The sequence below is a fragment of the Arachis ipaensis genome, chromosome B4 (assembly GCF_059453495.1).
Source record: "Arachis ipaensis isolate K30076 ecotype BB chromosome B4, ASM5945349v1, whole genome shotgun sequence".
Lineage (NCBI taxonomy): Eukaryota > Viridiplantae > Streptophyta > Magnoliopsida > Fabales > Fabaceae > Arachis > Arachis ipaensis.
Genome location: NC_142439.1, coordinates 120,353,319 through 120,366,973, shown reverse-complemented (window position 1 = coordinate 120,366,973; position 13,655 = coordinate 120,353,319). Strand labels below are relative to the sequence as shown.

Genomic DNA, 13,655 nt, shown 5'->3' with positions numbered 1-13,655 from the left:
ATTCAATCTTGATAATCATAGCAGAGGCATGGATTGGCTTTGAATGTAGTTGCTATGAGGAGCAAGATGGTTGTTTGTTTTGTGGTGGTTGTTTTGTTTTGATAATGTCTTTTTGTATGTTTGTTTTTGTTAAGAATTTGTTGTAAATATTTTGTGAGAGGTTACTCATTTTTTAATGGCAATGTCGAAGGAAACGTTTAACTAATGATAGGATATTTTAGTCCCATCTCCCTTTTTTGGGTGGAGTATATATGTTAACAACAATCTAAAAAAATGGATTAAAGAGAAGAATTCGAGACGAGAAATTGACTTACAAAATGTGGTTATACTTTTAAGAATAGAAATGCCGACAATAGCCTTTGAATGGCAACTTTGTCCGGCAAAACCCATGCTTTGAGAAAAATATTACACGTATATCTAATTATATATTGTAATATTAATATAAAATAATTATTTTTCACACTTATCATGTGAATAGTGAATTAATACTCTAAAATTAGATATTATTGAATAATTATATATATAGTAATATTTTACTATTTCAATGCATTAAATTAAAATGTGTAATTTTTATAATATATTCTAACTAGACGATAATTAGCCGGCTTGTTCAATTTTGTGCAGACCAAAAATATCGTTATGGTACGGTGCTAAGTTCCTAAATAAATTGTCAGATATACCAATTTTGATGATCCTTTACTCATAAGCTTATCTTGTGACTGAATTCATTTTGTTTGGAATTTATTTTATTTTATTTTTTGCATGCGAAGGAAGTAATATATGATGTGCAGATCAATAGAAAATATTGGATCTGAGTTCAAAGATTTTGAGACAGTGGTGATACTATTTTGCTTCAAGATCCTAAAGAAGATTGATGCATGATGATTTGATGAAAAGATTTAGAAAAACCATATATTTTCGGTAACGAGTGTAAATTTTAAATTTTTAAGATTGTACGTGAAGATTGTGTTGTAAAATCCTTTATAGAATTAAATAAAATGTTTTTTAGTCTTTCCTTTGCTAATATGTAATATCAATATCTCAAGCTATAAATAAAAAAGTCAAGTCATATAGATACATTATTCTTGTAGTATGTATTAAAGTTAACAAAAAATAATAAAAATATACAATGAAGAAGTGGAACTTAATGAAATGATTAGACTTGAATATTTATTCTAAATTTTCCATAATTCTTCTTTCATATAGATACATTCTTTGTATGAGAAATGCATGTAGATATGAAAAAAATCTTTGCTTAAATCATAGAAAATTTTCTTTTTCCATTCTTGAACCATATGTTCATCATCAGCTAATAAAGAGGCTGTCCAATTTTATTTGAATACCTAAAATAAATTTTAATTTTATCTTTATTATTTAAATTTGATTTTATATTTAATTTTACTCATATATTTTTATACATTCACTTATTTTTAGTCCTTCTTTCCTCCAATGATTCCGCCACCACCATCACAGCTAGCAATGCCACCACTACTGCTACTATTGCTATTGTTACCAATGCCACCATCACCACATTTATCTTAATCAAAAGATAAATTTTATTGGAAGAAAGGGATGGATCTGCAAAAGGTAATGCTTGAGATAGTAAATTGTAAGGACTCCTTCAACCTAAGACATCTTGAATTCAAAAGAAAAGCATAAGTCATGTATATTGCTCCAGCTATTTTAATTTTTAATGAAAGTGACAAGAAACTATTTATAATACAACATGTGTATAGCAACCAAATTAAAAGAAAATGTAATTACCTCTTCAAAAATAATAATAAAAGGTTTTAGTACTTTATTGACTTGATTTGATATTATCATGGTTGTTACGATCACCATCTCTGTATATGATATTAAAAAACCATCGAAATTAAGCAATGATTTTTGGCATGGCATTAGCAAGGGAAAGGAGCCATTATTAGCCCTAAAACTATTTAGAGAATACATAAGATTAACAAATGATATGATATCTCAAAGTTTTCAATCATCCTATTTATAATGGTTCTACAGAATAGAAGTTGACATTATTCCAGGCAAATATGGAAGGACAAAAAACAAAATTTTAGAATAAATTTTCAAGTCAAAATGCATTAAATAAGATGATTTTCTTTATTATTGGGGCAACGGCTTTTATAAAGTTTATTGTAAAAAATGAACAAGTTGAATAATAGTAATTAATGTCTTGCTTTATATTAAATTCCACCCTTTATATTATATATTAGTATTATTGCATTCTACCATAAAAAAAAAGTGTTTCTTTTTTCTTGCTTAAAAGTTCAATACTAAAGACTTATTTAGGTGAATTTCTAAGAAAATATTTTTTTTCGAGTTATCTTTTTTTTTTAAATTTTTTAGAAAAGTAAAAATAATTTTATGTTTAAATATCTCATACAAAAAAATATTTTTATCTATCAATTATATTTTAGTATAATAATATAAAAGTACTTTTTTGTTTATTTATTATGTAAAATGTAACACCCTACCACACAGAACTTTATACATAAGTCGTAAAGCTGAAGTGGTGAGGTATTACGACCTCAAAAAGTAAAATATATACATAATAATAGTTTAAAGAAATTTTATAACGAGGAGCCTGTAAAGAAAAGTTTAAAACAAAAGTCGTAACGCTCACGTAAAATAGAAAACTTGCGTATGAAAACACGTAAGATATATATGTGAATAATAAAAAGGGAGTGTCAAAAAGACATAAGGCAAGAGTTCTTCGCTTCAGAAACTTCCAGAATGCCTCAGCGAGGTGCCTCATGTCCTGCATCTAAAAACCACAAATATTATATGGGGTGAGAACCAGAGGTTCTCAGCATGGTAACGGTACCCACATAACTAACATATAATATCCCGGAAAAGCCAGAAGTAATCCTGGAACTTCGACACTCATATTTAAAATCTTAAAGATTATAGTTTGTAAGCCATAAGTAGGGTAGTTCTCTAAGGTTCTAAGACTTAGTCAGACTCTAACTAAAACCCTCAATCCCCCACCTTCTTCCAATCCTCCAAACTCCAGTGAAACCACACAGACAAACAAGCAAATAATGATAAACACAAACAAGATATAGTTACAGCAGGTAGCAAATATAACAGGTAAGCATAGTAATCACATAGGCAAGCCCAATTAAATGTACAATCAAACAAAATACACATATGCATGTGCTGTATGTCTGCCCTATGGCTGATGATATCATCTGTTGGTTATATAGCCAACCCGACATGTCCTGGTAGCTAACCATGGATAGAAACACCCATTGCGGAGCAAGTGAGTTTGAGCTACAACCCCCTTGCTACTACCCGCTTAACCTAGAGCCAGTGGAATAACGACTACTGTGGCTACTACCCAAGCGGGTGTTTAAAAGCTCATCCTGGAGTAAATGGAATAATCCATGGTCACTACTGCTCTACTACCCATGTATCACAATCATTGACCTGGAGCAAGCGGGACGAACCACAATCCTTACTACTGCCTAGGTATCTCAAACATACATTTATTCAATTAATAATCAATCATCATTATTATCAAATCTCAAACATTGACCCGGAACAAGCGGGATGAACCACAATCCTTGCTACTATCCAGGTTTCTCATTCAACAATTCATTATCATATCAATTCTTTCATAATTATTCGAAATTCTATAATTAAATTCAAGTGAATAACGCCACTGCCTACTACCTCACATATCACATTCACTTACAATAACCCATTATTTCTTCACTTCCTCAATCACAATTCATTACTCTAAACCTTTCTTATGTGTTAAGTTAACTCCCTCTCAAGGTTTAACACCCTCACTATGCCTAGAACTAAGTTTTAGGGTTTTAGAAAGTAGAAATAGAAGTTTAGAGGTTTAAAATCATGTTTAAATCCACAAAATACAATGTTGCTGAAAAACAGGATCCCGTGTACGTGAACCATGTCCCGCGTACGCGGAAGTGTAAATTTTTCCAGCTCGCGTATGCAACATACTCCCGCATACGCGAGCATGTCTGGCCAAACCAAACGGCCCTCGCGTGTACCCCCGAGTACGCGAGCCTCCCAAAAATGCCAAAAGCTGTTAAGTGTTGTAGAATTGTCTTTCGCACACCAAACTTCCAACGAGCATAACTTTTTCGTTTTAAAACATTTTTCACCCGTTCTTCAAACGGTGTAAGCTTATATATTCTTGCCGAGTAATTTTCCACATCCAAGCAATTTTATATCCAAGTGATTTGAGTTATGCATTTCTTTTTCCCGTTTTCTTCTCCCCCTTGCGCTTTGTTTCAAATTCACGCTCTTCTTCACTCCGGATGCTACATCTTCTTCTTCTTCTCTTTCTTTTTCATTATTTTTCAATTTTGTTACCGTTATCACCAACAACACCTCTTCCTCTTCCTCCTCCTCCTCCTATTGGAATTTTGTCTCCTCCTTCCTTTTCATCCTTCTCCTCCATCATCATCATCATCATCATCATCATCATCATCATCGTCATTGTCTTCTTCTAATACGTATCATCGTTATCGTTATTATTGAATTTGTTGGTATTATGCAATGGTTTCTTCATTTTGAGCTAATTTTCAGTTCATTCTAGACGCAAGTGTTTCTGAATTCAAAATTTATATAATGGACCATTTTTTGTTCATTTGGTATTATACAATGGTTCTATTTTGATAATATTTTCAGTTCATTCAATCACTACAGAGAATCAGAATCAATAAAGATGTTAGCAAAATATTGATGTTGTTGGTGTTGACGATAATGATTATGGAGGGGAAGAAGAAAAGGAAGGAGGAGATTAAAGAAATCCAAATAAAAAAAAACAGGAGGAGGAGGAGATGGATGTGGTGGTATTTTGGTGGTAATGATGACGATAAGGAAAAAAAGATGAGAAAAAAGGAAAAGGAGAAGAAGAAGAAGGAGGAGGAGAAAAAAGAAGAAGAAGACGAAGCCCAGCGTAAACTAAATGACTTGGATGTAAAATTGCTTGGATGTGTAACGGAACTCATTCTTGCCAAACACAATATTATTATGAGTCGTTTATATATACATACCCAAAAACTGAAAAGAACAAATTAAAATATCTATCTTTCCTTTAAAGAAACTATTGAATGGAAGAACCATTGGTAAAAGGATGAGATTTTCTTTTAGTATATATTATTTTTTATGATGATAAAATAAAATGGAAGACATGGAATAGTATTGTGTATATTTAAGTTAATTTTAATTTTTTTAAATCAGATTTGTCATAACGTAACCAATAAACAATAATAGTCGATACAAATGACATATGCTTTGAGTATACTATATGTTTTATTATTTTGTACGAAATAATATTAGTTTTAATTTATATATTTATTATTATTTTTGGGTATTAAAAATAAAGAGTGTTTGCATTATTAACATTTTTCTGACTTTCCTCGACTCTAACCGTGATTAGGCCTAAAAGCTCGCCCACCTTATTGAAAACAAATGTAATATAATCATTTTTCATATAATAATGCTATACATCGGCATAATAATAGGAGAATTAACTTTAGCGAGTTAACGATATGGTGTTTACTCACCACAGGAGTATTTTTATACAGAATTATCAACCAATTATATTTGGCTTTTGATGAAAATAATATATTCAATGTGGATGTTGTTTATTATGTAAAAGATAATAAATTGACAAAAAAAATTAATTACAATGGATATATTTATTTTAACAAATATTCTTTTATCCAATACTATGAAAAATACACTGGCCACCCTTGAATTGCTACAGGTTCAACTTCCATTGGCAATGGTAGAATGTCTAAATTGAAACATTTTCAAGTTATAGTATTTGTCAAACAAACAATCAATAAAATACTCATTCATACCTTCTTATTTTGAGTACATTTATACATAAAAAAATTATACATAAAGAAAAAAAAAAGAATAGTTGAAATAGCAAGAGCGATAAAAATGATAATTTTTATAATTTTGTTTGGCTATTTATATATAAAAGACCAAAAAATTATGATTATGTAAAGAAATTAATTTATTTTATTATATTCAATTTGAATAAGTAAAAAATTATCTTATTTTAGTTTAGTCCTTAATTCACATTATTTGAATTTGGCCCAATACATATAATTTGATTTGATTTAATTATTAGTTGAAAATATTTCAGTTGCCTATTTTATTCATAAATTTATTATTTTAATGACTAATAAATTAATCAAATTATTTAAGTAATACACATAATTAGTATAATTAATTTGATTTAATAAATTAAAAATACTACCAGAATATTAAAAGAAATAAATTAAAAAATAATATTAAAATAAATTGATATAAATTATAATAAAGTGTGTGATATTTAAATATCTAATCAAATAAGTTAATTGATATAATTAATTTATTATAATAAATTATATTTAATAAGTTAAAAAAATAAATTAAAAAACACTCTAAAAAATATGTCATGTCAACTCTATCATTAAATGCAAAAATTCGACTTTTATATAATAAAATAGATATATAGATAAATAAAAATGCCTTCAAATGTTTATATTTATTTTATGATGTTTTAACAAAATCTTAAACACAATATATATATATATATGTTATTGATTATTTATTATTTTTGTTGTGTATTATGAATTCCGCAGTTAATAATATTTTATTCGTAGACTTATTATAGTGATAGTAGCAACAAAAAATGGTAGCATAGTCTAACAACTTGTAGTTGATATAATAGAATTCAGTTCACGGAATGGTATATAATTATATATGATTTCTTAGGGTTTCTACTCTTTTCTGCATCGCAATGGAATTTTCAAAAACTACATATAATGAAAGAATGTTAAGACTTTAGCCATTAGAGATTACATTTGATCTTCTTATATTACTACCAAGCAAACATTTGATCATTGAGAGAAACTGGAATTATTTGGTGAAACCGCAGGTCAACTATTAAAGGATACTTGAAGAGATACAACTTCACTTTTCTTCTGTCTCTTTTCGAAGATAGCTAGGAACCGTTAAGATTTCATAGAATATTTTGAAACTAGGATGGAGATCAGAGCTTCTTTTCCTTCAATTCAAAAGAAAAACATAAATGATATAATTAACATGTTGAACTAGTTACTAAAATTTATGAAAATAATTACAAAAAATAATTTGCTACTTGATAACTTACCTTCTCCAATCTAGTAGAATGATTTGGTACTTTATTGATTTGATTTGATAATTTTTTTTCGATATATTAACTACCATATATGCATATAACGTTAAGAAATAATATACGAAATGAAGCAATTGCTCTTGGCATAACAAGAGAAAGGAACCATTGCCCATTAGACATGAAATGATTTAGAGATCAGAACACACAAGATTGATAAATTACTATAAAGTTTCAACTATTTTCAATGGTATTTATAATGGCTTTGGTGCAAATAACTTGACATAATTCTTGATAAATTGGAAGAATTATAGCAGCAAATTCAAGTTTGTAAATAAAATTTTTAATGTAAATAATGAAATATCTGACAGATTTTTTTCCTAAAATGAAGCAACTAATTTTGTAAACAATAATTAATTTATTATAAAAGTTAAATTATATTACATAAATACAAAAAATTAATCACCGTATGAAAATACATATTTGGTGTTAATGAAAAAAAATAGGCTGATATAAAAAATTTGATTATTTTGGTAGCATATTCTTTTGTAAAAAAGATGCGATGTGATGTATGTGTATAGATATACACAAATATGTTGTGAATAATTTTTTATTTTTTGAAAAAAAAAGTAACACTTTAATTAAAATATAAATAGATATACTACGTATACACAAAAAAAAAAAAAATAGTTATTAATCAACCATTGGATATAAAATCACATATTTTGGCATCTTGTAAAAGATTTTCATTAGACTGCTGTAAACACTTCGATTATTTATCTATTGTATGCTTGATTATTTTATTATAACAGATTTGATTATTTTATTAGATGATTATTTAGTTAGAAAATATGTGAAATAAAATGTATATATAAAAATATAAATATAAAGTAACTGATTTTGATAAATAATTTTTAATATATATTAAGTATTATTGAATAATATGTATAAACATACGAATACATAGTAATTAATGGGGTGAATGATTTTTAATGTACAACCAAATTTTTGGTGGGACGGGACAGACTGATTTGTTTGCCACTCTTAAATATAAGTATATTATTTTGTGTTTGATAAACAAAAAAAATTATATATTTATATTTATAGTTTTTGAAAGTTAGGATACTTTTAAAAGTATTTAAGAAAAAAATAAGCTAAGATAATGTAATAATCGTTTTTCCTCTATCTTTACATGAAATTTAACCATCTTTTTGTTTTATTTTTTTGTTCTTTTCCTACTCCCTTCTTTCTTTTCTTTTCTTCTTTTTTTCTCTTTTTGTTTTTTTATTATTTCTTTTTGAAAGCACAAATAAAATGTATGATTCATGTAAACAAGACTAATTAGATATTGGATTAACTCGATTGTACTTAATTATCAAAATAACTTGTTCATATAATAATATGATCGTAAATAAAATAATAAATTAATAGGTTTGATAACATCACTAATACTAAACATTTTAACAAAAAAGAAAAAAGATTAAGATAGATAGAATATAATCATCTAAATATTAATAATATTAGAAAGACAATAATTTAAAATTATTTTATTTAACTTAATATTTATAATTACACACTTATTACATATAATATTACTTGATTATTTCAATGGTAATTAAGAAATTCAATTAGGTAATAACTTTGCAAAATAATAAAACATTTTTGTACAAATATATAATGAAGGGATGGAATTTAATGCAAATTAAAGGAAGAAATTAATTTCTAATTTCAACTTGTTAATTTTTTACAATAAACTTTATAAAAGTCGTTGATCCATTAATGAAAAAAAATTCTTCTTGTTTAATGCATTTTGACTTAAAAATTTACTTTCAATTTTTATTTATTATCCTTTCGTATTTACCATGAATTATGTCACTTTTTTTCTGTAAAACTATTATAAATGAGTGTATATTCTCGTGTATTGTACGAGATAATACATAAAATTATATAAATTATTTTATTAAAAAATTAAATAAAAAATATATATATAGTAATTATTAAATAAATATTTTATAATTTGAAATTATTTAATTAGTATTTATCTTAATTAATTTGAATTGGTTGAATGATCATCTTATTTGTCTCTTTAAATAAGTATTTGGAGTTTAAATCTCGCCTTGTGTCACTACAAGAATTAGCGTATTTATCGACGAAAAAAATCGACGGCTATCTCTTCCGTCGATATTTTTCGACGGCTTGCTGTCGATATTTAAAAAAAATAATAAAAATAAAGTAATAAAATTGACAGTCTAGTTGTCCATTTTTTGATGATGCATTAAACCTCCTTTTTACTATCGTCATATTATCGACGAAGTGGAGTATGAAAATACTTTTATATTAAAATTGACAGACATGGCGTCTATTTTTATATTTAAAATATCGACAAAGTTTCCGTCGATAAATTTGAACGGTCCAAATTACTTTTTAAAATCAAATAAATGGTATGGATTCAACGTATAAAATAGACGTTAAAGGTGTTGTTTTTTTTTTTTTCAAAATAAAATCGACATACACACGGTCGATTTTTATTGCTAAAAACACCAAACCGCACCCACTTCCCGCTCCAAGTTCAGAAACACAATTTTATCCGTTTCTTTCCTTTTCTGCATTCCACTTCTTTTCTGCATTCAGAAACAATTTCAGCCCACTTCACGGTTACGCCGCCGTCACTCCGTTTGCTCGTGCCGCCACTGTCGCTCCTCTTGTTGGCGCCGCCTGTCGCTCCATTGTTGTCGTGCCGCCGTCGCTCCTTTTACTTTGGTCCTTCTCCAGTATCTCTCTCAATCGAACTCACAACCAAGTATCGTTTTCTGACTGTTACTGAACTCTTTTCAAAGCAAACTTCAGTTTCATTTAGAAATCCCCTAAACTATGATCTAATTGTAATATCCTGTTTTCTAAATCTAGAAATTCTGGTCATGTTTATTCTGGTCATAATTTGCTGCTTTAGACACATGCTGGTTCTGTATTGATTCCAATTTCCAAAACCACCTTATTCTTGTTATCTTCACTACGTACCAACTATTCAAACCCTAAATTTGGTGCATGCATTTCTGTGTTGAGTGTTGGCATTCGTAATCTGAACTGTGAAATTAAAGGGAGTGACAGTGATAGAAGATGTCGTGGCTGAGATCTGCGATGACCAAAGCAGTAGAGGTTGGGAACAATACCAACCTCACTCGCGCCGTCGTACAACACGCCGGCCAAGCCGTCGCCGAGGGCGCCAAAATCCTTCAGGATCGCATTGTAACTTCACTCTCCCCTCTTTCTGTATTACTTTCAATTTCGCCTGTGATTGCTACCCGAATTCCCAACTAGGTTAAAATTTGTGTCCCCTTCATGTTTCTAGTGACTTATTGACCTCGTTTTTATTCGTCTCAGCTGTTTGTTTTACATATCTTCTAAACTAGTACTTGTTTTTCCCCATTTGTAATTAAATGAATGAATTATTGTAAAGTTACTGTTTTGGAGCTAAATTAATTTGTAACTGAAGTGTTCTGATGTGAGGTGATGAGAATGATGAGGACACTGATTTCACGTTGTGTGTATGGATAGGCTGCTCGGAATTATAGAAGTGTTGCACAGACAATTAAGAGATTGGAAGAAGCTGCTATCACCTACAGGGGACCTGAAAGAGTGGAGTTGCTTAGAAGATGGCTTGTTGTGCTTAAAGAGGTTGATAAATTGTCTCGAGCTGCGGATGATAAAGAGAAGACTTTTGAGCATCACCTTGGTGTTGAAGAGTTAAAAGATAACCCAAGGAAACCATCTCTGGTAAGAAGCCTTCGTTCCTTGCCTTGAATCCGAACATTCTAGTTTGGTAAGAGTTAAAAGAACTTGTTCTTGTTGCTAATTAAAGCATTATTATTGTAGGGTTTTATGTACATATACTCAGTGATGAGAGGTTCAGTAACTTAAGGTGCAGGGTTAGGAGAATTGTATGAAGAGGCAATAGCATATTTGATTTATTGTCATTGCTTTCAGGTTGAGAGGCAATTTAGTGAATGCTCAAAATCTCTGCAGTGGAATAAGGATAGAGTGAGGGAACTAGAAACACAACTTAAATCTTTGCAAGAGGTTGCAAATGTTCCATGGGTCATCTTGAATTGCGGTTGCTTTTATGTCCCTTTACTAATTGATCCTTTTTCCTTTTCCTTTCTAGGATTTAATTTCAGCTAAAGATGCTGCAGCAGCAAACGAAGAGCGATTATCAGCTGAACTTTCCACTGTGAGTTAATTCTTGAATTCTTTGGCTTTATTAAAATCTAATAGGTTCAGCCATTGTATACAGATTAATTATGTAGACTCCTCTGCATTTTATGTTTTTGGACTAGATGAGGAATTGAACAAAAGGAAATGAAAAATCTCGATTCTGAATTAAGACAGTTTCTTGCAATCTTGAATATGATGAAATAAAGGAGGGGTGGAACATAATAAAGTCATGTGATGTGACGACTGGATTAATTTTCCTTTCCAACTATCGCAAGTTTTTCCCGCCTGGGGGGGGGGGGGGGGGGGGCGGGGGGTGGAAGTTACGGGATAGATAGTAGATAACAGCATACATTAGTTTCAAAAAAGAGGGAGATAACTAGAGAGAAAATTTGAGAGAACAGGTTCAATTTCCAATCTTTCATTAATTCAAATGAATGTCTTCCCAACAGGGAATACATATGTATAGAGGATTAGAGGTGTACAAATAATCCTCTATTGTCTAAACTTTACTATATTTTAGGATACAACTGACCTCGTATGACAGTGGCCTGATGAATGATAAGATATAAGCTACGGCACTAACCTTTTGATATCTAAGCTGCTGAAGATAGTCTTTTTATGCCCTGCTTCACTATCCAGCATTAATATGTGCAGCTTCAAATGTATGGACTATTTTTATTTTGGAGTTGTTTTTCTAAATTGCCAAATATTTGAGTTTATGATTTGGCAGTGAAGTCAATTTTATGAAATAGAAGATAGGTGAAGTGCAGTTATGATGCTGACTGGAAATGTACAAAAGGAAATTCATGTAGGAAAGTTCTTAGGAAAGCAGCAAAGGTGCCACAATGCTGGCCAGAGCCTTTGCATAATTGAGATAGTAACCTTTTTTAAGTAGCAATGAGCGGAACACCTGAGAGTCAAATTGAAGTGTAAAAATAAGTCCATACCAGACCTAGATAATGTTTGTGGGCATAGATGTATGTTTTGTGGAAGTAAGATTGAGTATATTTAGAGGTCAATTTTCACATGTTTTATTCATTCAAATAAAGACAATGTTCATTATTGCATTTAGATTCATGGTTATCAAAGGAATGATCAAAGGATGTCCATATCTAAAGATTAAGCTAAGGTGGTGGAAAAGATCAATAATAGTTAAAAAAAAAGAACTCATTTCACCTTTGCCTAAACCTCAACAAGAAGAACAGGGGGAAAAGGAAGAACCACCCAAAAAAGAAGAACCTCATCAGCCACCTCAAGAGAACAAAGATCAGGTACTTCAATTTATTCATTATCTTTGTCATTTGCTAACCTTTCTTTATGATGCTAACATTGTTACTAAAATTAGAAATGTGTATAGCATATGTTTACTTGAGGTGCTTGATAGAGTTGCTAGATAAAGCTATAGAGAAAAATCCTCTCTGTTTGATGAATTTAGATGGGGTTATAGGCCAAGTGACTATTCCAGAACAAGTGAATATTCCAGACCAAGTGACTACTCAAGATGGGGTTCCTCTGATGATGATAATGGCCTTGGAGATTCACCCAACACAACATTTTTGCCAGCTGCCTCTAATGAAGATGGATATGGACGGCAGGGAGGTCAACGTTTTCATTTTCTTATTCATCATTATTAAATTGTTTTCAGAGAATATTTATGATGACTGAAAGAAGATGAAAATATAGGCAAAATAATCAACATTATTATTATTTTTTTGTTTTTGTAATAATGCATAGAAAATGAGAAGAGTAGTTATGATAATGTATACTGATAGCTACAGTGTTTGGAAAAGAAAAACTGTAGAAAGAATTTGAAAAGCTAAATGTTTTGTTTTATTTTGAATATTTTGTATTATTAGTGGATTGCAATTTAAATGAATATAAGTCTATGTTTAGTTATTTGTCTTGTCTTGAGTCTTTATATTAGAGAATTATTTATTATTTTGATAAGTTTGTGAACTTATTATCTAATATTTAAAAGTTTATTTGCATTAATTGTTTTCTATTTTATTTCTATATTTAAAAGTTTATTTGCATTAATTGGTTACTACTTTTTAAATAGAAAAAAATAATTAAAACATATAACTATTAAAATCAACGGCAGAGTTGTCGCTTTTTAAGTTTAAAATAGACAAAGAAAGCCAAAATATAGATACAGAATTTGTCGGTATCTAAATAATTAAATCGACGGCAACTGTGTCGATTTTATTGAATCAAATATCGACGGCAGCATTGTCGATTTTAGTAAGCATATTATAGACAAAGATATTGTCGATTTTATTGGATCAAAAAATCGACAGAAATG

At 29.5% G+C, this 13,655-nt stretch overlaps 1 protein-coding gene across 2 annotated transcripts; it reads left to right on the top strand.

The window, feature by feature from the left end:
* Positions 1–9,694: 9,694 nt before the first annotated feature.
* On the top strand, positions 9,695–13,193 carry LOC107639647 (uncharacterized). 2 transcript variants are annotated; one of them, XM_088483265.1, is made up of 7 exons: positions 9,707–9,941; positions 10,240–10,387; positions 10,697–10,915; positions 11,126–11,218; positions 11,304–11,369; positions 12,426–12,624; positions 12,801–13,193. In XM_088483265.1, exons 2-6 carry the CDS (start codon positions 10,259–10,261, stop codon positions 12,474–12,476), a joined length of 558 nt encoding a protein of 185 aa, XP_088339391.1. In that variant the 5' UTR covers positions 9,707–9,941; positions 10,240–10,258; the 3' UTR covers positions 12,477–12,624; positions 12,801–13,193. The 2 variants fall into 2 exon arrangements, with proteins under 2 accessions (XP_088339390.1, XP_088339391.1); XM_088483264.1 differs by having other exon boundaries at positions 9,695–10,387.
* Positions 13,194–13,655: the final 462 nt, after the last annotated feature.

Coding starts and splice junctions, on each gene's coding strand:
- LOC107639647 (XM_088483264.1), top strand. CDS start 10,259: ATGTCGTGGCTGAGATCTGCGATGACCAAAGCAGTAGAGGTTGGGAAC. Junction 10,916..11,125: donor ACCCAAGGAAACCATCTCTG/GTAAGAAGCCTT, acceptor CATTGCTTTCAG/GTTGAGAGGCAATTTAGTGA. Junction 11,370..12,425: donor TATCAGCTGAACTTTCCACT/GTGAGTTAATTC, acceptor TATTGCATTTAG/ATTCATGGTTATCAAAGGAA.